Source organism: Pithys albifrons, chromosome Z, assembly GCF_047495875.1.
Source record: "Pithys albifrons albifrons isolate INPA30051 chromosome Z, PitAlb_v1, whole genome shotgun sequence".
Classification (NCBI taxonomy): domain Eukaryota; kingdom Metazoa; phylum Chordata; class Aves; order Passeriformes; family Thamnophilidae; genus Pithys; species Pithys albifrons.
This window is the reverse complement of record NC_092497.1, coordinates 8,912,815-8,938,077: the sequence shown is the minus strand read 5'-3', so window position 1 is coordinate 8,938,077 and position 25,263 is coordinate 8,912,815. Positions and strand designations below refer to the sequence as shown.

Here is a 25,263-nt window from a genome sequence, read left to right as displayed (position 1 = left end):
CAGTTTGTGGTAGTTTTGGCTTTAGTTTCAGTTTAGGCCTTATTTAGGCCTCAGTTTTAACAGGTCTCAAAGGATATGACACAGATTAGAGGGGACAAACATCACCTGACTTAAGCAACCAAAGAGGTATTTCATATCATCTGACATCATCAAGAAGTGTCAAGGGGTATACAAAGAGAGAGGGGAGGAGTTTCTGTCTCTTTGGGTCTCTGTCCCAGCCCCAGGAAGATGCACTGCTTTGACTCCTGAGATTAAGCCCTACTGCCGTCCACGCTGTTGTTTATCCAGGGAGGTGAACATTTTCTTCTTAAATTCTCTTTTCTCTTGCTGGGAGGTTTCTTGAGAAGAGTTTCTGGGAGGTTTTCTGGGGTTTGGGTGGTTGGAATCTGTGTTATTAACTCGGGTGACTCAGTGGAGGTGTTATTATTTCTTTCCACATTTATATATATATGTGTTTTATCATAATCTGTTTTCAATTTTCTTCTGTGCAAATATAAAACCTTACCATTTCAAAGCTCCATTTCTAAGGTTTTTTTCCCTCACTCCCTTTCCTTGGGAGGGGACTCCTTGACTCTGTTTTGGGCAGTTGGCATTTTGCCAGCTCAAACCACAACAAGTTTCATCTCTCAGTGTTGCCATTTTCCAGGAAACACCGAATAGAAGCAGAGGTCCCAAACACATCCTCCTTCTGCAGCAGCCAAGAGCTGATCACAGCAAACCTGGAAAAATGTGCTCTCCAAAACACCCTCAGTGACATGACAACATCAGCTCACACCATCTCAAACCTCCCTGATTTCCAAAACATACCTCATGAGCTTGGTTTGCCTTCGCCTTGACAGTACTAATGTGAGAGATGTGAATTACATCCCAGGTGCTACAGATGGGACATTCTTCACACACTTACTTGACCTTTTCTCACTTGACTTTTTTATGCATTTTCTACCACACATCAACATGTCACTGGCACAGTCACTCGTTTTGTCCTCATGTGTCACTCCTATAAAGCCAACAAGCTTTGTCTTCAGCCAACCCATCCTACCAAGACTGACAAAAGAAAAAAAAAGAACAGACAGAAGTACACATCTGAAAAAACAACCAAGTTTTGCTGCACTGAATGGTAAAACTAACAGACCACAAAAACAAAAAGTCCTCCCCACTGGGGAAGGTAAACACTCACTCCAGGTACTGTCAGGTGTTCACTGAGCTGAGACCTCAGCAGGGACACACTCCTTCCCAGAGTAACTCAATAGAACACAGCAATCAAACTGAAATATAAAAAAAGTGCATCAAGCAAATTAAAAGATGGTCCCACTGCAGTAATGCCCACATAAGAACCAACCTTGTTTCATCTCCAGGCACAGTTACCAGTCAAGTCTGCATCCATGTTTTTCCACTCAGTCCAAACAGGACTGAATAACTGGATTAAAAAGATGACACAAATGGGAAATACTACTGGTAGACAACACCAAATTAAATTCCATTACCAGAAGTCCTATTTTAAATGAGTAGCTTTCACTTGTTTTAATTAAACATGGAACTGGTGCCCAATGGAGCATTACGAGCAGGAAACTATTTTAAAGAGAATAGTAACTTCTTAATTATTTCTTGAAAAGTCTTGTTAACTTCAAAGAAGGTCAAGTTGGTAGTAAAGCTTGTGTTTGGCTCTTGGAAAACACACAGGAATAGAACAATGGAAAACACACAGGAATAGAACAATCATAGAATTGATTGGGTTGGAAAAGACCTCCTAGATCACCAAGTCCAACCCCTGGTCCAACTCCAGTCCCTTTACCAGATCATGGCACTCAGTGCCACGGCCAATCTCAGTTTAAAAACGTCCAGGGATGGGGAATCCACCCCCTCTCTGGGCAGCCCATTCCAATGCCTGAGCACTTTCTCTGCAAAGAATTTTTTCCTGATCTCCAACTTAAATTTCCCCTGGCAGAGCTTAAGCCCGTGCCCCCTTGTCCTATTGCTGAGTGCCTGGGAGAAGAGACCAGCCCCCACCTGGCCAGAACTTCCCTTCAGGTAGTTCTAGACAGTGCTGAGGTCACCTCTGAGCCTCCTCTTCTCCAGGCTAAACACCCCCAGCTCCCTCAGTCTCTCCCCACAGCACTTGTGCTCCAGTCCCTTCCCCAGCCTTGTTGCTCTTCTCTGGACCCGCTCCAGCCCCTCAATCTCTTTCCTGAACTGAGGGGCCCAGAACTGAACACAACACTCAAGGTGTGGCCTCACCAACGCAGAGTACAGGGGAGGGGTCACTGCCCTGGGCCTGCTGGCCACTCTATATTTGATCCAGGCCAGGATCCCATTGGCCTTCTTGGCCACCTGGGCACACTGTTGGCTCCTGTTGAGCTTCCTGTCACTCAGTCCCCCCAGGTCCCTTTCTGCCTGGTTGCTCTCCAGCCACTCATTACCAGCTATCACAAAATATATGCTCTGACTTATGAAACAGCAGCAGACCCTTGAACAGGCTCAGCAAAGTGGTGGTCCCCACACCAAGTGCACTTCTAGAACTGAATTCATTGGGAACACAGGAATGTATGTGGTCTGGAACAAGCATGCCTAGTGTAGAAAAGTAAAAATTTACCTTTGAGCAGCAAACTGAGGCTGCTCCCAGCTGTTGGGTATACTGCAAGAATATGGGAGGTGAATGACCTGCTTGCCATGAAAACCTGTGTCCTACACTACCTGAAGGCACCACAGTCAGTCCTGAGGACAAACATCTTCCTTGCAATCTCTTGCTTGTGGAGTTCTCAAACAGCAAAGATCCCTGTACTAAGGAGTGCTTAACTGGGAATATAGTTCAGCCTATAATCCAGTGGTAAGACTAAAAAGTTCAGGATGGAAGCCACAAGCAGGAGGGAAAAAACCAGAGTGTCAGTACATCTGTTAAACCAGGTTTGCTCTGTGTGTGCAGCTGCTGGAGCTGAGGTACCAGCAGGGAAGAGACACAAACATCCAGACAATCCTCACCCTCTGAGAAGGAAAGCAGAGCAACTACCCGATCCCTGGGATGTACCTTTCAAGGATGCTCCAGCTGCTTCACTCACCTGTACATACTGCTGCAGAAAACCTTTCCACACCTCAGGCATCCTATCTCCCCCTCACCCTGCCACATTCAGACAAGATACCCAGGAGATCCCTAAACGTTACAAAATAACCCCCTCACCCACCTACCCTAATGCCAACTGTTTCCATATAAAATGGGCTTTAAGATCTCACTTTCCTCATCAAAAAACCCAACCACAAACCCACAACTGAAGAGGTTTGCTTTCTGTGTAAGACAACAACTCAGTTTGCCAGGCCAGCACTCAATCCTACACTCCCAGTTAATGTTTGAGCAGGTAAGTTTAAGGACTGGTTTACACTACACATCTGCACTTCACTACAAACAGAATAAACTTTCTATCATATGCACAGAGCAAAATCCAGAGACTTGCAAGGAGCAACAGACACGCACACAATTACAACCCTCCCAACAATAACTGCACATGGAGACTGAACCCTCAGTGCTCAAGTGGAACAGAAAAGAGAAAAAACCCCTAAGGCACAGAAAGATTCTGCTTTCAGATGAAATCTAGAAAGCTATAGGGTATTTATAATGCCAGGAATTACACACACACACGCTTTTCATTCATTACCTTTCCCTTGAGTAGAAAGGTCTTTTGTCAAAATTCCCTTACACCCTCAGCTCTTCCTCGGTTCTTATATTCTTATTTTTTTCAAAATGCCTGTCCAGGCACTCAACCAGCAGTAAAACCATCCCTCTTTGGCAGGTATGAGGAATGAAGCACCAAGTTGAAGGAGTTCACCCACACTCATCCTGCTCAGCCAGCCAAGTCAGAACAAAACCCCATGTTTCCCAAATTCCAAACCCACATCTACCCCAGGAATCTCAGTACATTCTCTCCTTTGGACCAGTTATCTCTGTCACCCAAATCTTCTCTGTCAAATCACTCCTATTCAGTGTTTTTCATCTTACTATAAGTCTTAAGCATGGTCTTCTGGATCTGAACATGAAATCTGGTGCAGTCCAAATGTTATTTCTAAGTTACTACTTCAAGTTAAAGTTTATAATTTTGTTATTTATTATACATCCAGTCTCACTTTGTGGCATAAACTTTTCCCCTGCACATCAGAAATTTCTTCAGCAGATACAGTAATGAATGCAACCCCCAGAACACTTAAAGCAATGAATAACTAAATAGAAATGGCTCATTTCATGTGCAAAAGAAACCCTCAGAGACGCATTTCCTCAGGACATTTTGACAGATCTGACTCAGCTTCAGCAATCCAGTCCTACTTGTACTAAAGGAGAGGAGGCTGATGGGTGAGACTGCCCCATGACCACTCCGGAGTCACACCCACAGCTCCTCCTCTCTGATGCCTATGGAGGTTTTCATTTTTTAATTTTTAAAGATTTTAGAAGTACTTGTAACTGTAGTAAAAAAGTAAATGTAGTGTGTTAATATTTCTGGCAGCTCAAGTTCATTGTTTATGTACCCTAACCCCTAGCATGTATCAGTGGCTCAAATTCTTTTAGTGTTTAGACATCTTTTCAAGGTAGAAAGCTGAAAAACATCAAAGGCCTGCAGAACAAGACATAAAGCAACAACCTTTGGAAAGGAGCACTGGAAAACCTCCAAGAGCCCTCTGTGTGCTAAAAAAGACAAAAATAAGAACAGAGAGTCCCATTGACCCCAGACTCAAGTCCTAAGGAGGTGTAACCAGGGGCAGGATGGGGCTGGACTGAGAGATGTGTGAACGGGGGATTGGGTGGACATTACTATAAAAACCATGGAAATCAGTGTTCAGGGAGATGTCATCATGTATTCCTAAAAGCCCTAAGCCTGGACATTAAAGACTCTACCTTTTTATCTTATCCCACATTAACCTGGCTCAGAGTCCTGTTTCTGGGGTCTCTCACGGCAGCAGCAGCATCTCCAAACCTTTAACAGGCTGCCAACACCATGGGGCTGCTGCCAGCACAGAGATCTTTCCAGAGGACCATCATAACTGTGACAAGGCAGCAAGGTGATTTTTTTGATTTAAGAAGGAAAGTGGAAAGACCACGGGCTGATTATTCCTGAGCTGAGAACCCAGATTTTCTCCTGTAACCTGAGAATCAGCCCCAGCCTGTCTCTCTCATAACCTGCATGTTTGATTCAATGCAGCTTACTTTAATTAAGTAATCCAATACTGCCTAACAACAGAACACGAGCATCACATTCCTGCAGGGACACTGAATTACATGACAAATATGCCTTGAAGGAAGCTCATCATAAAACGGATACTCTTTTCCCCAAGTTGAAGGGAAAGCGAGAAGATGTTTACATTACTTGGTACTACAATCAAGCCAAATCCTTTCACCAACATGGTTATATTTCAAGGATTTAAGCACTATAGTAACACACACAGACCACCCCCACAGACAGGCAGCCCTTCAGAGCTGGGTACTGCTTGTGTATGCAACACAGGACACTTCAAGGATGGCATTTCCATGCCACAAAACCAGCCATGACAGCTGTTCTGCCAACCAAATGTCTGTTTCTGGAGTCCACCTCTGGCTCCAAAAGCAGCTTAGAGCAGCCTGGCCAGTCACATCACACTCAGCTTCTCCTTTGTCTGAAAGATTTTAGCTCAGTGGGTTAAAACTCTGTGCTCATAACACCAAGGTCATGGGTTCAATCCCCTGTATGGCCCATTTACTTAAAAGTTGGACTTGATGATCCTTGTGGGTCCCTTCCAACTCAGAACAGTCTGTGATTCTGTGATTCCTTCATCTAAGTTTTATCTTACAACATGACTGTGGATTCTGGGAGCTGCATTTATTCACTGCTTTGCCAGCTGAAGACCTTCACACAGGTGAGATTACAGACCAGAACAGTATTACTTCTATGTTCACACCTGAATTTGCCAGCTCTCCCTTTGCACACAAATTAAGAAATATTCAACAGTGTTACTTAAAAGCAATAACCTTTTTACCACCTTTCCCTGCACTTTCTTTGCAAAGGAGACACCACGTTACTAAGCACAGGCATTCAGTGATCTCGGAAGGCACATGATGTCCAATTAAGCAAACAGAAAACATGGATTAAACTCCCTCCTACAAACAAGAATGAACCCTGTAACTGCATGTGTGTTTTTAACTCATTCTCCTTTTCCCAATAAAGACTATAAAGGTATTTTCTAAAAAACCCTTTTTATATGCTACAAACACTGCAAGCAAAATGAAACTCAATAATCTCTCACCTATTTTCTACCAAGAAGCCAAACAGACTGGCAGCAAACTGGTTGGTGGTGACATAATACTTAATTAAAAGATTAAGAGCACATTCTTTTCTCAGAGGCCACACAGCATAAAGCTTTTCTGTCTTCTTCCACCAAACACAATTTTATTCCAGATGATTGAAACTGATTTTATTCATATAAAGTTCTTTCCCTGGTACATGAGCCTCCTATACTTCTACATCAGATCATTACACACTACTATGCAAGGACACCACATGATGGTATTAGTCATTAGGGTGGATCCCAGTGTGGCTTTGCTGTATCACAAAAGGAAATACTTAATGTTTTAACAATTACTTGACAGTGTTCATATAATAGGAATCTAGTTTTATTTTAGAGTTCAAAACTGATGAGGCAAGTTAAACAGAACACATAAGCACCTCTCTGTGTCCAGATGAAGCACAGGGCTGAACTGTGACACAGCACAGCTGGTCACAGGGACTGTCAGGAATCCACTCTCCCAAAGCCAGGGGATGAATCTCACCAGTCATTTCAGGCAAGGCTTCCTCTGCTGAAACACTGGAGATGTCAAATGGTGCAAGCACAAACATTCACAGTAAGAGGGGGCTTAAATAAACTCTTTCAGATCATCTAACAGATTAAATAAAGTCTTTCACATAATGTAGCAGATAGTTACCAAAAATGCCAGTCTCCAGCAATACAGACCAGACAGGAGCTCACCACACTTTATTACTGGTTTCCATTATACCATCAACCAATAGTTACATTCATTCACATTCAGACCATCTTCCAAAGGAAGAACTGACAATTCCCTGGACAGGACCCACGTTCTTCCACTTTACAATGTTACTCCTGTGTAAGAGTTTCTGACCCAAAACACAGCTTTAAAAATAAAACCTCCGTTAGCTAGAAACTGTACTATTACTAATGCAACGTGGGATTTTGAACCAATCTGCTTTCCTTCTAGAAATAAACACTTAAGCCTAAGTCAGAGCAATGATATTGTGTTCCCCTTTTGACATAATTCTGTGTCTCACATATATTAAAAGATTCTGCAAAGACCTTGTAGCTTTAAAAAAACCCAAACCAACAAACCAAAAGAACACACAACCAATTCTGGACACACAAGCTGTCCTCTAAAAGTTTCCCAAACACAGGAAAGACTTTCTTAGAATTTGAGAAAATGCCTTCCCAGCACAAGAAAGGATTTGGAATAAACAGAATGACAGTATCATAGAATGGATTGGGTTGGAAAAGACCTCCAAGATCATCGAGTCCAACCCTTGGTCCAACTCCAGTCCCTTTACCAGATCATGGCACTCAGTGCCACGGCCAATCTCAGTTTAAAAACCTCCAGGGATGGGGAATCCACCCCCTCTCTGGGCAGCCCATTCCAATGCCTGAGCACTCCCTCTGCAAAGAATTGTTTTCTGATCTCCAACTTAAATTTCCCCTGTCAGAGCTTGAGCCCGTGCCCCCTTGTCCTATTGCTGAGTGCCTGGGAGAAGAGACAAGCCCCCACCTGGCCAGAACTTCCCCTCAGGTAGTTACTCAGAAAGGGAAGGCCCCTGTGCTCAGTTTCTGGTGGAGACCTCAGCACTCAAGACTACACTGACTGCAGAAGGTCATTAGGGACACAGAACATGAGCTTATTCACAGCAAGTCAGAGGGTCAAAGCATTAAGCAATGCACTTGCATAGCAGAGAGGATTACCCACCTAAGCAGTTAACACACAACTGTGAGTTCAGGCTTGCATCGATCAACTGCAGCAATCCCAAGGATCGATTGCAGTGTGGTAAGTGCTGCACCAACAACAGCGTTGCCTTTCCAGCTATCAGTGCAAACATACACAGCGCAGGGAAGAGAAACCACCCTTTGATGCATCCTGCCAGACCTACTTTTTCAAACAAGAAAACTATTTATAATTTGTAAACAACCCCTCTTCTCCTTTTCTTCAAACAACTCTTTTTAAAAACATCTTCAGAGCTTTCCAATTACAGCTCCACTAGACCTTTACACTGACATTGATCTGCATTGCACTGATCAGTTTGACACAGTCACGTCTGTAGGTAGACATCCTTGCAAAATGACAGCTGAAGGTCTGGAATTCATGACTGAAAAGAGGAGCAGTGATTATGCTGAACCGAAGTTCTCACTAAGAAAACCAAATTTCTAATAGGCCAATTTTTTATCTAAAATATTCAATCCTGCACCTACTGTAAAATACAGGAGCAGGGAGTAGTAAAATCGTCTTATACAGAGAATGGACCTGGGCACCAATATTGCATGTCTGAATTATCAGTCGTAGATAACCACAATCTTTTACAATTGAAAAGGAGTAAGGTGATACCTTCTGTGTCACTGGAGCACTTCTGCCACCAGCACAGTCCAAAACCAGCTCCAGCTGCGGGTGTGACTGCTGGCTGAGGCTGGATTGGTCCAGAAACCTGACTCCCGTTCTGTGAGCTACAGGTTTTTGTCTCTAGGATTACAAGTACTGGGCACTGCAAAACATCGTGTGAGTAATGGAGATGGAGTTTTTCCATGTGTTTCTGATGATTTTTCACCATTATGATTTTTCTATCCATCCACACAGACTATACAGTAAGTCTCCCAGCTGATTATACTCTTTCAATATTCTGAAAATTTAAGTTCTACACATTAAAGAGAAACTAACACTTAGTGATTCACACATCTTCTACCTGCTATTTCCCAAGTTTTCCTTTTGAAGTTTCGGATCCCCTTGTTTCAGCTCACACCTGACTCATGCAGTGTCTGATCTCAACAGCAGCAGCTTCTCCCCTGACTCTTTTGTTCCACAGTGCACTCACAGGAGAACAAAAATAAAACCCAACAGGAGGTATCAAACAGTGCAGGCCAGACACGGTGAGGCAAGGAAAGGACAATCACTGTTTTGTTTCTAAACCCGCAAACTTGCAAAATCAGTTTAAAAATTACAAGCTTTCTGTCGCCCTGCCCTTGGAGTTCAGGTTGTTGCCTAAAGGTTTGAGTCACCCAGTTGCAGCTGTGCCCTAAAGCACTACTGCCCCTTCTGAATCGCAGCTCTGTGTGCACAGGAAACCGAGGTCATCAGGCAGCAGCTCCACGCAGAGCTGCAACCCAACACCACCCTCCACAGCCCTGAATCACAGAATCGATTGGGTGGGAAAAGAACTCTGAGATCATCAGGTCCAACCCTTGATCCAACTCCAGTCCCTTTACCACATCATGGCACTCAGTGCCACGGCCAAGCTCAGGTTAAAACCCTCCAGGGATGGGGAATCCACCCCCTCTCTGGGCAGCCCATTCCAATGCCTGAGCACTCTCCCTGTAAAGACAGTCCAGCTCGGCTGTGCCGCTGCCACGCGGGGACAGCTCAGCCCATCCCACTGCCCGGGGCTGCCAGAGCTCCACACACGTCGCTGTTCCCTACCGAGAAAAGGGCAGGAGGAGCCCAAACCAATTCACTCTCCCTCTAAAAATGCCAGGAAACCAGAAGCTGCAGGAGTGCCTGAGCAGGGGCAGAAATACTCCCTCCACGGCTGGTGAGGGGAGGCAGGTGAGGAAGAGGTCTGGCCAAAGCGAAGTTCTGGCCAGGTGGGGGTTGGTCTCTTCTCCCAGGCACTCAGCAATAGGACAAGGGGGCACGGGCTCAAGCTCTGACAGGGGAAATTTAAGTTGGAGATCAGAAAAAAAATTCTTTCCAATCAGGCATTGGAATGGGCTGCCCAGAGAGAGGGTGGATTCCCCATCCCTGGAGGTTTTTCAACTGAGATTGGCCGTGGCACTGAGTGCCATGATCTGGTAAAGGGACTGGAGTTGGACCAAGGGTTGGACTTGATGATCTCAGAGGTCTTTTCCAACCCAATCCATTCTACGATTCTACGACTTAAATGCAGCACTTCCTCCTTAACACCCTGGATCCCAGCTGGAGTAAGATTCTCCTCACCAATCTACCAGAATAGTCCCAGAACCCCCCCAAAGGCTGTGGGATGCAGCTCCATTCCCATCAGGAGCACAGCCACTGCAGGGAGTTTTTGCCAGTCACAACCCAGTTGCTCCTTAGTGGGGTAACACTCACTTGCCCTTTAGGAATATCCACTCCAAGCGCTCAAATCCAACACAAAACAATTTACTGAGTCCAGGATGGCAGCAATATGAGTTCCACAGCCAAGTGCCAGAGTTCACCTGGTTATCTCTATTCAGAGTCGACGTCATTAGACCTCTGTTTTTTCCCCTTGTTTGGAAATTTTAATGACGTGGGGAGTAAAAACAGTTGATAAGGTGATTACTTCTTTCCATCTACTGTCATTTCTTTAACTAACTAAAAAAACAGAACAGAAGCAAACCCAACTTTCCCTCTAAAAATTATAAACTTTGAGCTACAAAACACAGGAAGACAGCTCTGGAATTATACTGAAGAGTGTTTAACATCTTACTTCTACTAAGCACTGAGCGAAACAGAACATAAGGCACTATCAGAAAGTCAGAAATTATGAAACTGAAGTATTCTTACACCAGTGCACATAACCATGGATGTCTGCAGAGAGACACGTTCTAAAACAGAACAGCCAACTGGAAAAGACCCAGAAACAGGTGATGAGCATAAACAGGGAAGTGTGGGGCTACAATCCACGCAATAAAGACAGCTGGTTGCTCATCCTACAAGGAGACACAACCTGATTTAGCAGAGTTTTAGCGTAAGTCTGAAGTCACAAGGGGCACAGGGAGGACGAGCACTGTGGGTTTCCACAGCACGGGGGACAGACATTCACAAGTTACCTGGAGGCAGAATGGACACACACCGCACCCCCCAGAAATATCAGACGTTGCGGTTCCTCACGCGGTCAGTTACAGCGAGGAGGCAGCTCCGAACATCACGGGCTCTCCGCGCTCTCTGCGATCCGAGCAGCAATCCCGGGCACACTCCGCAAGGGCGAGCTCATCAGCGCCTGGGAAGCAGAAGGCATTCCCGTGACTCCGGCGGCGCCGGGAACTGCCGGGAAGTGGGAGCGTCCCCCCCGAGCCGGGCCTGCCGCTGCCCCGAGCGCCGGCCCCTCCCGGCGGGCCCTGAGCACGGCGCGGGGGGAGCAGGGGCGCGGTCCGGCCGCGGCCCCGCGCTCAGACCCCGCTGCGAGGGGACCGACACCGCCTGCCCCTCCCCGCTGCGCCGCAGCTGCCCCCGCCCCGTACCTGCGGTCCCGCTCGTACCGCCCCCGCCCCGTACCTGCGGCCCCGCTGTGCCACTCCCGCCCCGTACCTGCAGCCCCGCTTGTGCCGCCGCTGCCCCCGCCCCGTACCTGCAGTCCCGCGGCCCCGCTTGTGCCGCCGCTGCCCGCGGGCCCGGCCCGTCCCGTCCCTACGGACCCCGCTCGGCGCCGCCGGGCCCGGGCGACGCCATCTTGTCTGGCCCCCACCGCAGCGATGGCGTCACGCAGGGACGTCACCCGCCCCGCCGGGCCAATCGGGAGCGCCCGGCTGTGACGTCACCCCGGCGGGCGGGCGGGGCGAATTGAGAGACACGCCCCTTTCCGCGGGGGGCGGGGCCGGGGGGCTTTGTCTCTATCCCGTTCCCTGCCCCATGTCCCATTCCCTGTCCCTGCCTCTGTCCTTGTACCTGTCCCTGTCCCTGACTCATTTCCTGTCCCATTCCCTGTTCCTGTAGCTGCCCTGTCTCTATCTCATTCCCTGTCCCATTCCCTGTCCCATTCCCTGTCCCATTCCCTGTCCCGTTCTTTGCTCCATTCCCCGTCCTTGTCCCATTCCCTGACCCATTCCCTGTCCCTGCCCCATTCCTGTCTCAGTCCCTGTCCAATTCCCTGTCCTTGTCTCATTCCATGTCCTTGTCCCTGTCCCTGTACTGGTGTGTCCCCTGCTCCTGCCCTGCCCAGGGGCCCTTCCAGTGCCTCCTGCCCCTCTCCCAGCCGGGCTCCAGGAGGTCCTCCCAAAGCTCTGGATGAAGGTGTCAAGTGGGGCCCGGAGGGGCCATTCCAACCCTTCCCTCAGCATCCACCCCTACCTGCCCCAGGCCTTCCCATGGCCCTGAGGGGACATTCCCGATGGGTTTTCAGCCTTTTGCGTGGTCTTTGTTCTGAAATGGGAGGGATTTGTCCCAAATGTTGGTGACAGTTGGGCATGTGAGGGAGGATATGGAGAATGGAGTTAATTGTGGTAAGTCAAGACTGAAAATAGCCAAACTAGAATTATCCTTTTTATCCTCAGGGGGAGCCAGGAAGCCTGAGAGTTCATTTGGCTTCTCACAGCACCCTTGTCTTTGAGGTTGGTTAGATGAAAACACACAAAAAAGTAATAAAAACAATATTGTATCAGGAAAACCTTTACCAGTTCCATATGACTTGAGGCACCTTTAGGTTTTAGGTGGTCAGGAACTGGAATGTTGTTCAAGCCTGCCTGGATATAATATGTTTTTATCTTTCCTCCTCATCCAGTTTCTCTCCTCGGCAATGCCACTGGCACGTGGCAGTCGCTGCGTTTGGACCACCTGTAGTTTTCCCTCTGTAATCATAGAAGAAGTTGTGTATGAGCTGTGTGAACACCAGAAATGCCACTCATCCCCGCCATGGGCTTCAGTGGGTGTATGAAATACAAACATGCCATATCCCTTTTGCTTCATGGAAAAAAGGGATTTTCCATGCAGAATGGTGTGGGAGAATGACTGGAGGTAAAACCAGAGACAACTGGAAAGTTGTGTTCACATTGTAGTAGGAGTTAGTTACAACTGCATGGATATCACAGGGTGAAATGAGATGTGTATCAGGAATTAAAAGTGTTGACATTTTGGTCTGTGTTTTCGCTAATGCCACCTGTGAAAAAAGATTTGTTTTTTCCTGCCAAGTTCTAGGGAACAAAAGCTGATGGAGTGAAGGCTTTGTCCTTGAAGACAGGGTTTGCATAAACTAGAGCTGTTTGGGTCTCTCCTATTGGGTGACAGCTGAGGGAGAGAAAGCAATGAGGAAGAAAGAGGGCAGTGCCTGAGATCTCTACCTGGGCAGTGCTGGCCACACCTCCCATCACCAGCAGGCTCAGTAAAGGTGAGAGGACTCATGCTCTGGTGGTTGTTGGTTTTTCCCCAAAAACGACAGCAGGGACACTTGCTGTCTGCCACGGCCTCGAGGATGTAGCCCCTGCCTTTGGGGGAGTGTCCTGAGTTGGTAACACAACCCTACCTGAGTAACCCTTTGGTGACTGGGGTGCTTACAGGTTTGGGCTTAGTCTCCTTCCTTCTCCCTCTCCCTTCTCCTTGGGTTCCATCACTCCTGTTAATAAAGATACTGTTTTCTGAACTCTCAACAGTGCTCAGCTGCACTTTTCCAACTGTAGAACCCACCCTGCTACGAGCTGCTACTCCCTGGATGGAATGTGGTCAGCATGCCCAGCTTCCCACACACAATCCTCAGGGAGACTAAAGGGAGAAGGGAGCAGAGTGGAGACACTGGATGGGACTCCGTGGATGATAAGCCACACAGCTGCTGTCAACAAAGAGGAAAAAAGATGACTTGCTGTTGAAGCAGCGACTGTGGCCGGGTCACAGGTGTGACATCAATGCCCACCTTCATCCCAAAGGTTACCAGGGATGTAATTCTGAGACCACACACCTCCAAGGTGGCCAGCCCACACCAAACATGATGTATGACCACAGTCACTCAACTCCACCTAAGTGCAAAAATAGTATAAAAGTTAGTTAAAAATGGGGAGAAGTTAGGAAAGGCTCCATCCTAATTTCCGGGAGCAGCTGACAGGCTGAACCTATATTGTCCCCTGTAGGGCCTGTGGTGTGAGAAACAGACTTTGTGTGATGATTCATTTTCTCAAGCCAGCCTTTGTTGATGAACAGAGCTTATCTGTGGAGCACTCTTGTTTTTGCAGCCAAATACCATCACTGACGATCTTTGAACCTTAACCTGTCACTATTTTCTATCATATGAATAAGGAGTGTTATTCCATGAGCTGTTGGTGTAAGTCCTTCAAGGGTACTTTTGTGTCCGTGTGGCCCTGCACCCTCCCTGTGTGCCGACAGACCAGTTAAGGTGTGCAGAGCTGTTGGATTAATGATTTATGCATTCTAGGAGGCTTTTGCAGGCTTTTGACTTTTGCATTATACCTCTGATGGGCAGTTGGGGTCCATTCCTCCCCCTGGTGCTGAAAGTGTCAAGCCCTGAAGAGGCAAGAAGAGCCATGCTCCTGCCCTCCACATGAACCCTGTGACCATCATGAAAGGTGGGAGTTCATGGCCCGGCTGGTGACACTGCTTCATGGAGAAGAACCCCCTGCCTCGGGGGAGGCACAAAAGGCAGGCTGAGGGTACATATATGTGGGGGTTTGGGCTCTGTTCTTTGTCCCCACTGCCTGCAGATCAAGATGCAGCGCTGGATCTAGTCAGTGGTGATTATATAAGTTCTTTTTCATTCTCATCTTTTCTTTTTCCTTACTCTGCCTTACTCTTTCTCTCCCCTATGCATTTACTCCTCCCCCCCAAAAGATATTGTCAAAATAAACCCTACCTATATACATTCTCAAACACCAATTATTCAGTGTAGTTTCACTCTAATCCAACCCCAAGGGAATTATTGATAAGAACCTGGGTTACCCCCCTCCCCTTTTCCTGGGGGAAGTCGTAACAAGAGCCTCGAGGGAGTCTTTGAGTTTGCAGTGACTCTAAACAAGTCACTCAACCCTCCCTCCGCCCCAGTGGACTGTTCAGTGGAGGGATTGGACAGGAGGAGGAATTCCTTCACAGAAGGGCTGATTAGACAGTGGGATGGGCTGGCAGGGCACTGATGAAGTCATTATACCTGTGGATGTTTAAGGAAAGACTGGATGTGGCACTTGGTGCTCTGGTCTGGTTGAAAAGGTGGGATTGGCCACAGAATCATAGAATGGACTGGGTTGGAAAAGACCTCCGAGATCATCAAGTCCAACCCTTGGTCCAACTCCAGTCCCTTTACCACATCATGGTACTCAGTGCCACGGCCAATCTCAGTTTAAAAACCTCCAGGGATGGGGAATCCACCCCCTCTCTGGGCAGCCCATTCCAATGCCTGAGCACTTTCTCTGCAAAGAATTTTTTCCTGATCTCCAACTTAAATTTCCCCTGGCAGAGCTTGAGCCCGTGCCCCCTTATCCTATTGCTGAGTGCCTGGGAGAAGAGACCAACCCCCACCTGGCCAGAACTTCCCTTCAGGGAGTTCTAGACAGTGCTGAGGTCACCTCTGAGCCTCCTCTTCTCCAGGCTAAACACCCCCAGCTCCCTCAGTCTCTCCCCACAGCACTTGTGCTCCAGTCCCTTCACCAGCCTTGCTGCTGGTGGACTCAGGCTGCACTCGGTGACCTGAGAGGTCTTTTCCACCCTAAATAACGCTGTCTCCAGGCGGGAGGCTGACAGACTGGTCGGGCACGAGGGTCTCTGCTTCCCCGGGTCGCTGGCAGACCAATCAAACACAGAGTTTCGTGTTTTTTGGGAAAACCCTCCCAGCTCTGGAGGGAATTCCGAACCTCCGCCGCGCCGCCAGGGGGCGCCACCCTCCGCAAGCGCTGCCATGGCAACGCGAGGGGGCGTGGCCAGCGCCGCCGCCGAGTTGCCAGGCAACGGTGCTGCGGGCGTGGCGGGGCCGGCGCCGCAAAGCAGCGGCGCGGCTGTCGTAAAAAGGAGAGTTGAAAAAAGCGGCGTTGCCGTGCAGTGCCGTGAGGCGCGGCCGGCGGGGCTGAGGGACTGAGCCCGCTCCCTCCATATGCCCCGCACCGCCCCGAGCCGCTCCATGTGGGGCCGCCCCTCGCCCGCCGCCGCCACCCGACGCTATGTCCCGGAAAACAGTTAGCAGGAAGCGCAAAGCGGCGGCAGGCGCCGCCGCGGGACCCGGGGGGCTCCAGGAGGAGCAGGTGAGGGCGGGCGGGGACGGGGAGTTTGGGTGGGAGAAGCGCTTGTTCCCAGTGTTGGGAACGGGGAAAGCTTCGGTTCCCGGGGCGAGCGGTGCTCCGAGAGAGGAAGGGAAGGAGGGAGGGGTGACCCTGACGGGGAGTTGCGGTGTCCGGGGACGAACGGGGGGTTCCCGCTGTCGTCCGGGAAACGTGTTGCGGGGGGCCCGGCGGCACCGGGAAGGGGAAGCCTCGTTCCCGGGTAGCCCGGGAGGGTGTCCGGGAGGCTGGAAGTCCTGGAGAGGGATAGTCTCGGCCCCGGTGTGAGCCGGGAGGGTGTCAGGGGGTTCCCGGTGTGAGCCGGGAGGGTGTCAGGGGGTTCCCGGTGTGAGCCGGGAGGGTGTCAGGGGGTCCCAGCGGGCAGGGACAGCCCCGGTCCCGGTGTAACCCGGGAGGGTGTCAGGGGTGTTCCGGTGTAACCCGGGAGGGTGTCAGGGGGTCCCAGCGGGCAGGGGCAGCCCCGGTCCCGGTGTAACCCGGGAGGGTGTCAGGGGTGTTCCGGTGTAACCCGGGAGGGTGTCAGGGGGTCCCAGCGGGCAGGGGCAGCCCCGGTCCCGGTGTGAGCCGGGAGGGTGTCAGGGGGGCCCCGGTGTAACCCGGGAGGGTGTCAGGGGGTCCCAGCGGGCAGGGGCAGCCCCGGTCCCGGTGTGAGCCGGGAGGGTGTCAGGGGGGCCCCGGTGTGAGCCGGGAGGGTGTCAGGGGGTCCCAGCGGACAGGGGCAGCCCCGGTCCCGGTGTGAGCCGGGAGGGTGTCAGGGGGTCCCAGCGGGCAGGGGCAGCCCCGGGCCCGGTGTACACCTGTCTCCGGCGCTCGCGGTGCCCCGTTGGGCTCGGCCGTTCGCGGGGCCCGGGCCCGTCCCGGCGCAGCGATGGTGCCCGGGCAGCGCTGGCCCCGCCCGAGGAGGCGACTGAGCCCCGCGGTCGGTGTCGGGCGGCCCCCCGGGGTGTCCCCCCCAAACCTGCCCCGGTCCCGCTCCGCGCCCCGCCCGTTTCCACGAGCACCCGGCGCCGTTGGGGCGCCGAACGGCCGCGGGCTCGTCGTTAATGCCATGGCAGCGTTACTGCCCTCTTAGCCAATATTATGTTTAATTCCACGCAGCTAAAGGCTCTCCCTGCACTCCTGGGTTCATCTCCGAGCGCGGTGTTCCGTGGGTGGTTTGGAAGGCTTCAGGTTTTCGCCGGGAATGCCGCGGAATTTTGGAGGGTTGTACCTAAAGTTTGTTCTAGTTGCTTTATCTGACTTGCATCTTTATTTTCCGCAGTATGGGTGGGATCACTCGGTTTACAAAAGGAAAAGGCTGCCCCCGGTGAAAAGGTCGCTGGTGTACTACCTGAAGGGGAGGGAGGTCCGGATGCAGAATGAGTCCAGCTACCACCGCCTGTTGCACGGATACGCAGCCCAGAAGCTCCCCAGCCTCTTGAAGGAGAGAGAATTCCACCTCGGAACCCTAAATAAAGTGTTCGCCTCCCAGTGGCTGAACCACCGGCAAGTGGTGTGCGGGACAAAGTGCAACACCGTGAGTGCCACCTCTTGCGGTTTCCCTTCTCTCTGTTCATTACTCCGCCCCCCAATGGTGCTTTCCCCTATCGAAGTGTGTATACTGTCAAGGAAAACTTTAGGAATTAGTTCGGAGTGGAATCAGAATCGGGCATAATTAACTCTGAATGAAGGCAGTGCTCAAGGAGGAGCTGTTCTCATCTGAAATTGTGGTACTGAGCCCAAACTCGAGGCGTCTCACACAGCATCTGTCTCACCTCCAGAGACCAATTTACATCAGTTTGTAGGATGGAGAGCAGCAGTGAGGTCGGATCTTTCCTCTTGTCCTGCAGGCGGGAAGTTAATGGGGGTCATCAGTGTTTCTAAGTGGTGGCTGGCACTGCCAGGCAGAACTGGCTGCCAAGATTCCTTTATTCATTTTTGCTCAGTCTTACCTGGTTTGGTTTTACACACAGTTCTGTGCTCATGACTTTTAAAAGTTGTTTAAAATATAAAACTGTGCTTAAACTCCAGATATTTCTAAGAGTTGCCAGAAAAGCTCCAAACATAAAAAAACCCACTTTCAGATCTTCAGAATTATCCTTTGCTTGTTGACTCAGTGATTCTTCACTCTAAAACTGTTTCCAGTCTTCAAATAGCTTCTCTTGTTTATCTGTCCTTATGTACTTCTGCAGAAACTAAAAATTCCTCAGCGATGGTTTGAAACATTTTAGGGGAATGTTGGAGTGGTGTCCTGTGGGATTAGTATGGAGAGGAAATCAAACTTCTTAGGTAATACTCTCTCCACTGCAGTTGGTAGCCCCAGCAAATTCACATGTGAAGTTCCAGTTGAATTAGTGCAAAATCCCAAGTTTGTCCTTTGCATGTTGGTTAGTGCCACAAAAATGAACCAGCCTTTACAAGGAATGTGTAGATAAAGCAGCTCTTAAACGCCAAAGCTGCTGCAATTTCTTCTTTGCTTTGAGATCCCTTTTTTGTGCTGGAGCCACACTCGGTGCTCGGACCAGCAAGGGGCAGTGGGCTGTTTGTTCCCAGTTCAGATGGGCATAGTTATGCAGGGGGAGGCTCTCGTGCAGTATCTGTTAAGAAGTAAGCCCTAACTGTATAGCCAAACCAACCTTTTATCATCAATAAGCCTGAAACAGACTCTCTCTGCCTACTTTCTCCACGTGTGTTCATCTCCTCAGCCAGTCAGCAGCCGGTGCTGGTTGTGGAGCAGCTGAAACACAAGCTCCCAAAAATCTGGCTTACTGTAGCAAGATGACTGCCTGTTGTATAGAGCTGCAGTGATTTCACTGTGTTCTGTAACTTTTGTGGGGGCAGCAAAGATAAAAGGACAAGTGGGTTGTTAATGCAACCTTGCAGAAAACTGCTTGGGGCCAAACAATCGTGGAGCTGGAGAGGGATTCAGCAGGATTGTTGCTCCCTCTGCACATGCTGCAACCAAGGGTGGGTGCCACAGCCAGACCTAACACTGCAGTGGGACCTCCCCTGTCACTGAGCAAAGTGATTTCCAGAGAAGCTTTGTGGAAGGTTGTGTGTGAATTATGAGCACTGCAATGGCTGTAACTTGTTGGCTTTGTGCTCATATTTCATAGAATCATAGAATTGATTGGGTTGGAAAAGACCTCCGAGATCCTCAAGTCCAACCCTGGTCCAACTCCGGTCCCTTTACCAGATCATGGCACTCAGGGCCACGGCCAATCTCAGGTTAAAAACCTCCAGGGATGGGGAATCCACCCCCTCTCTGGGCAGCCCATTCCAATGCCTGAGCACTCTCTCTGGAAAGAAAAGTTGCCATTTGAGCAAGTAGAGCGTTAAACCCTAATTATGACACTCTTCTCTCTCCTCTCCTGAGTGATCAACCTAATAAAGAAAAATTCCTTTTCTGATTCTCACATGCTGACGTTGTGGTATTTAAAATCCAAAACACCTTGGTTGAGTTTAATACGCTTTGCTACATTGGAGTTGCACTTAATTAAAAGCAAAAGAAAAATATAAACCATAGCTGTTATTTTAATCAAGACTTGACTGTGGCACTGAGCTCTTTTACCATGTAATTTATAAATTACCCTTGGCTGTGCAGTGCCAGAAGGGGATTCACTACCTTAATAACAAAACAAAAATACACTCCCGTCCTAGAGGAGGAGGATTGGGTTAGTCATTTGGCAGCATTAATCACTATAAACACTAAAGAGAATATGCAGCTTTCTCTCAATTGCACACTTTTAATGAAGATTATAATTTGTTTAATGATGTGAAGTAACTTTTTATCCTTAAAGTCATCCTAGGGTATGATTGTGCATATGAAATAACTTTATTCTTCTCCACTGGATCCTGCTGCTCACAGCTGAGCAGCTGTCAATCAAATACTTGGTATTCTTAAAAGTGCATTAATTTTCTGATAGATTTAGAGTTACGGGACTATACAAGCACTGAAGTGCCTAAAATTTCCAGTACAATCATTTAGGCTTTGCTGAGGTAGGATTGCTGTTTGCCAGAATCTCCTGGACCTTGCATGTGTGGGCTTCTTGTTTTCCAGAGTCAAATGAGTGAGCAGGTGAACGTATGAGAGGTGCAGACTTTCAGGCTGTGTCCTGATCGGAGTCTGAATTAGCCAAGACTGGTACCGTGAAGTCTCAGAAAAAGACAGTCTGTAATATGCATGTTCTGCTCAAGCTTCTTAGAGAAATTCTGAGACTTTGGTGCAAGACAAGATTAGGGCAAGTGGAAACTGACCACAACATGTGGTTCTTTTTTCCTCTCTAGGACTTCACCGAATTACAAATGTTATAATTAAGGATTTCCGGAAGCTAAAAGAATTGTAACATAGTAGTTACGGGGTAATTAGTTGCTAACTGCTTTTCCTACCTTAGGAGTGATGGGGGGTCTTGGGCGGGCAGGCGAACCGTCCAGACTGTGAGTCCCCAGTTCCCAGCCAATAGGAAGAGGGGGCAGGGACTTTTCGGCCGGGGAAAAGGGTATAAAAGGTTCTGTTTCTGTTTGTTTTGGGACTGTCTGTTGGGCCAGAGAGAGACTCACACTGTTCAGCAGAATCTGTTAAGTAAAAGTTTAGTTTTACTTTGACCTCTTTGTCCTTTCTAAATTCTCTTGGAAAATGTGAGCATTTCTCACACAAAGAAGATAAACTCTTAAAAGAAGGTTCAATAATAATTTTGCACCTTCTTTTGTTCTATTAGTTATGTATATGTGTTCAGGATAGAATTCTTTTCCTAATCGTGAAGTTAAGGATGAAAAATTATAAAAGTTGTAAATTGTCCCCTGAATACCAGAAGCTTATTATTGCTTGGATTTTTTTTTTCCTTTTTCCAGGCAGGACTGGTAGGTGTGGTTGTGTTAACTTACTGAATGCCCAGGTGGCATTTCCAAGGCATAAATTGTTTGATTTCTGAATGCTGGCTGATACCTTTTTTCTCTTCAGTAGTTACCTGTATTGTCTTTGGTGCCCTGCTGTAAATCACCAGCTCTTTTTTCTTCGTAGAGACTTTCAGTTTGTTCAGGAGATTCTGTGTCTGTTCTGTGCATTTCATACAATTATGGCCCAGTCTCGTAGTCCTGGGGTTGTGGTGGGGAGAACAGCACAGTTACTTCTCCATCTGCGAGTGTGAGCTGGCCATGGGGACAGTGACTTTCCTGTGCTTTCCAAGTTCCTGTGTCTTCTGGCTTTGCATCAAGACGGCAGCTCACTCATGATCACAGGGAGGGAATGAGAAGTCCTGCTTCTGCAGTTTGTAGCTCCACCCCAAGTGCAATAAACAGTGACCAAAACTTGGTGTAAACAAACCTCTGGTGCCTGTGGGGGTCACCTTCATTCACCTTTCTTTCAGAGGTTTGTGAGTAAATGCTGGGTGTTGTTTCTTCCCTCAAAAGTATGTGGGTTTCTGTCAACTGCATGTGGTACTCCTGTCTGTCTTCAGAGGGTGGTGGTTTCTGTGCCAGGAATGGTGTGATGCCCTTTAGCAGACACAGTCTCTCACTTCTGCTTCCTCTGCCGCCTACCAGCCTGTGTTAACTGTGTGTCAGCCTTCCAAAATTACAAATGAAAACTGACAAATGTGAGTGTGGCCCTGCACAAACTCAGTAATACCAAAGTCCATGCTCATCAGCTGGTAGTGCTTGAGCGCTTCACAGCAAGGCCAAGGGCCTTATGGCATGGTCTTGTCTCTGGAAACGTGAGTTCAAAGTCAGCCAACTTGCTGGGTGCTTTTACCTCTCCTCACTTCTCAGGTGGTTTCTTTAGATTGTGGATTGTTTCACTTTGGACCCTTTCGAGGAGGATGTGCAGGACCATTACCCCCTTGAGTTGCCTCTGCTGCACCACCTGTGAGTAAGTTTTGTGCTAAGATTGGTGCGTGTTAATATGCTGATGTGGTTGTCAGGCCACTCTCTGATACTTGAAAAGTCATGGCAGTCAGGTGAAGTCCCTGGTGACTGAAAAAAGGGAGATACTGTACCTGCATTGAAAAAGGTATAAAAGAGGACTAGAGAAACTCCTGGCCTGGCAGCCTTGCCTCTGTGCCTGGTAAGATCAGGGAACAGCTCCACACAGAAGCTCTACTAAGGCACGTGGAGGACAGGGAAGTGATTTGAAACAACCAGCACAGCTTCAGTAGGGGGAGGGCCTGCCTGACCAGTGGGGCTGGCTGTGATGGGGTCACTGCATCAGTGGACAAGGGAAGGGCTACAGATGTCCTTTATCTGGACTTCTGTAAAGCCTTTGACGTGGGCCTCACAACATCCTTCCCTCCGAGTTGGGGAGTGAGGGATTCAACACATGGCTTAGGAATTGGCTGGAAGGTCGCACTCAGAGAGGGGCCATCAATTGTTCAACATCCCAGAGGACACGAGTGACAAGTGGTATCCCTCAGGGGTCTGTACTGGGACCAATGTTATTTAATGTCTTCATTAATGACATAAATGAAGGGATGGAGTGCACTCTCAGCAGGTTTGCAGGTGGCACCAAGCTGAGGGGTGTAGGGGGCACACTTGACGAATGGGATGCCATCCAGAGGGACCTGGACAAGCTCAGGAAGTGGGCCTGTGGGAATCTCATGAGGTTTAACCAGACCAAGTGCAGGGTGCTGCACCTGGGTCAGGGCAACCCTCAGTATCAATGCAGGACTGGAGCATGAGCAGACCGAGAGCAGCCCTGCTGAGAAGGACTTTGGGGTGCTGGTGGGCGAGAGGCTGGACGTGACCTGGCCATGGGCACTCACAGCCCAGAAGCCAAACATGTCCTGGGCTGCATCCAAAGCAGGGTGGGCAGCAGGTGAGAGAGGGGATTCTGCTTTGGTGAGACCCACCTGGAGAGCTCTGTCCAGTTGTGGGGTCAGTCAGTGCCACTCAGGTGTGACCAACCATGGCATCAATGCAATGACACAATAAACCTTGTCTTGCTTTTGTTGTTTTGTAAGCAGAAAATGTGTTTGAAGGAGAACAAGCACTGATTTTCCATCTTGGCTGAGGGTGAGATCTCTTTGTGACCAGCTTCACCTGGTCTGGAGTTGTGCTGTTGCAGCACTGGATGTTCCCACCTGCTTGTTCTGGCTGGCACTGATGTGCACGTGGTGGGGGAGCCAGCTGGGTCAGCTCACTGCTTTGTGAGCAGGTGGGATTTCTTGTAGGGTTGGTTTCACCGAGACAGAGATACCATCCAGCTGACCCTGCAGCCACCTGAGCACTAGTTGTAGTCACAAGAGTGATCAGACTGTTTGGATGGGTGAGGAGAAGGAGAAGGAGGAGGCACATGGATTCTCCAAGATTGGCTTAAGCCAGTTGTGAAACTTGACCATGACTGATTCTCTTAGTGACTGTTTTTTTATCTTGGTTTTTTCAAATGTGTGAATGACATTAGTGTGAATGACAAGAATGTGCCTGTGACTTCTGAAGGCAGTGTGTGGAGAGCACATCTTGGATGAAGGATGAGCAAGTCTCTTTCATGAATGTTCTCTGTGCCTCCATTCATCCTCCTTGTGTTCAACAAGGGAAAGTCCTGGATTCTGCATCTGAGAGAGGGCAGTCCTGGGTGTTTGTGCAGACTGGGGAAGGAGAGGTTGGAAAGCAGTGACATGAAAAGGGGTCTGGGGGTTCTTGCCAATGTAAAGTTGGACATGAGTCAGCAGTGCCCTGTCAACCAGCAGGGCCAGCCCTGCCCTGGGGGGCACCAGGCACAGCATCACCAGTTGGGCAAGGGAGGGGATTGTCCCACCCTGCTCTGCACTGGGGCAGCCTCACCTTGGGCACTGTGTGCAGTTTGGGATACTACAGTGTGGGAAATACATTAAACCATTAGAGACTGTTGAAAGGAGGGCAGCAAAGATGGTGAAGGGTGTTGATGGGAAGCCATTTGAGGAGTGGGTGAGGGCATCTTGGTCTGTTAAGCTGGAGGAGACTGAGGGGAGACTCTCTGAAGTTACAACTTCCTCATGAGGAGAAGAGAAGTGGCACAGACACTGATCTCTTCTCTGGGGTGTGACCAGTGACAGGACCTGGGGGAATGGCCTGAAGCTGTGTTGGGGGAGATGCTGGGAAAAGGTTCTTGACCCAGAGGGTGCTTGGGCAGTGGAACAGGCTCCCCAGGGAAGTGGTCACAGCCAAGCCTGGCAAGAGTTGGAGAAACGTTTGAGTGATAGTCTGGGGCACCTGGTGTGATTGTTGGGGTGTCCTGCACAGGGACAGGGGTTGGACTTCTCTAATCCTTGTGTGTCCCTTCCAATTCAGCATATTCTGTGTAATAAAAACAGGTTGGCACCCTTTATTTTTGTTCTGATTGGTTTGTGCTAATCAGAGAGATTCAAACTAAAAGACAGGATAGGGCTGCCTGTTGATCTGCTGCTCTTTGTGCAGGGGCAGCAGTAGAAGTGATGAGAGTCCATGTGCTGACTTGAAATGGCATCTCCCAGGCCTCTTTTTTGATCTTGTCATTTAAAGTCAGGGCTTGCAGCTGAAGATACAGGGGAAGGGAATTTATTTTTATTGAATTGTTAGCTTTCTGTGTGCTTTCCCCCCCCCTAAATTATTGTCCCCAAAAGGCAGATCAGAAAGGGGAAGTGTGGAAAAACCTGTTGGACCATTCTGCTCTCAGTATTGCTTGTGAGAGAAGGGTGAATTTTGCAGTTCAGAATCTGGTCCTGGGATACTCAGTTCCCTGCCACAGTCTTCACCTTTGGCAAGCTGATTAATGAAGTTCCTTGGTCTATGAAGTGGGGCAGTTTCTTGATTTAGTTGTTAATAAGCAGGTTGGGAAGAGGACAGCCATGTAGTAATTGTAGGGGAGCCATTTGCCAGAATGACTTCTTGCCACTTCTGCAAGCCAAAAGAAAAATAAGCATAGAGCTATTAATCTCAAAGGGTGTGCAAAGCTGGGCCAGATTGTGAAGATTCATGGCTCTGACAACTGTAGTACCTGGCCAGCCTGTCTGCCTTGATCCTCGAGTGACAGATAGCACTACTGCAAGCTGTAAGTCTAAACTGCTTTGAAAACTAGAGAGGGATTTCTCTCTGCTCCATCATCCATCCTGTTTTCTTTTTAGAACAAGGTTGTCCCACACAGAACAC

General features: G+C 48.9%; 2 protein-coding genes across 3 annotated transcripts in view; one reads left to right on the top strand and one right to left on the bottom strand.

Moving 5' to 3' along the window:
• Positions 1 to 11,678, bottom strand: part of UBAP1 (ubiquitin associated protein 1) — a 39,217-nt gene extending 27,539 nt beyond the window's left edge. For both annotated transcript variants that reach the window (XM_071581716.1, XM_071581718.1), the window contains exons 1-2: positions 11,556 to 11,678; positions 11,038 to 11,207 (exon numbers count right to left, since the gene is read on the bottom strand). The gene's annotated coding sequence lies outside the window, so the exon portion shown is untranslated. The remainder of the gene's footprint in view (positions 1 to 11,037; positions 11,208 to 11,555) is intronic.
• Positions 11,679 to 15,961: 4,283 nt separating this feature from the next.
• The window catches only part of DCAF12 (DDB1 and CUL4 associated factor 12), a 30,112-nt gene continuing 20,810 nt past the window's right edge, over positions 15,962 to 25,263 (top strand). The window contains exons 1-2 of the mRNA XM_071580182.1: positions 15,962 to 16,152; positions 17,450 to 17,704. Of these exons, the coding sequence (XP_071436283.1) occupies positions 16,072 to 16,152; positions 17,450 to 17,704 (336 nt within the window). The 5' untranslated portion in view covers positions 15,962 to 16,071. The remainder of the gene's footprint in view (positions 16,153 to 17,449; positions 17,705 to 25,263) is intronic.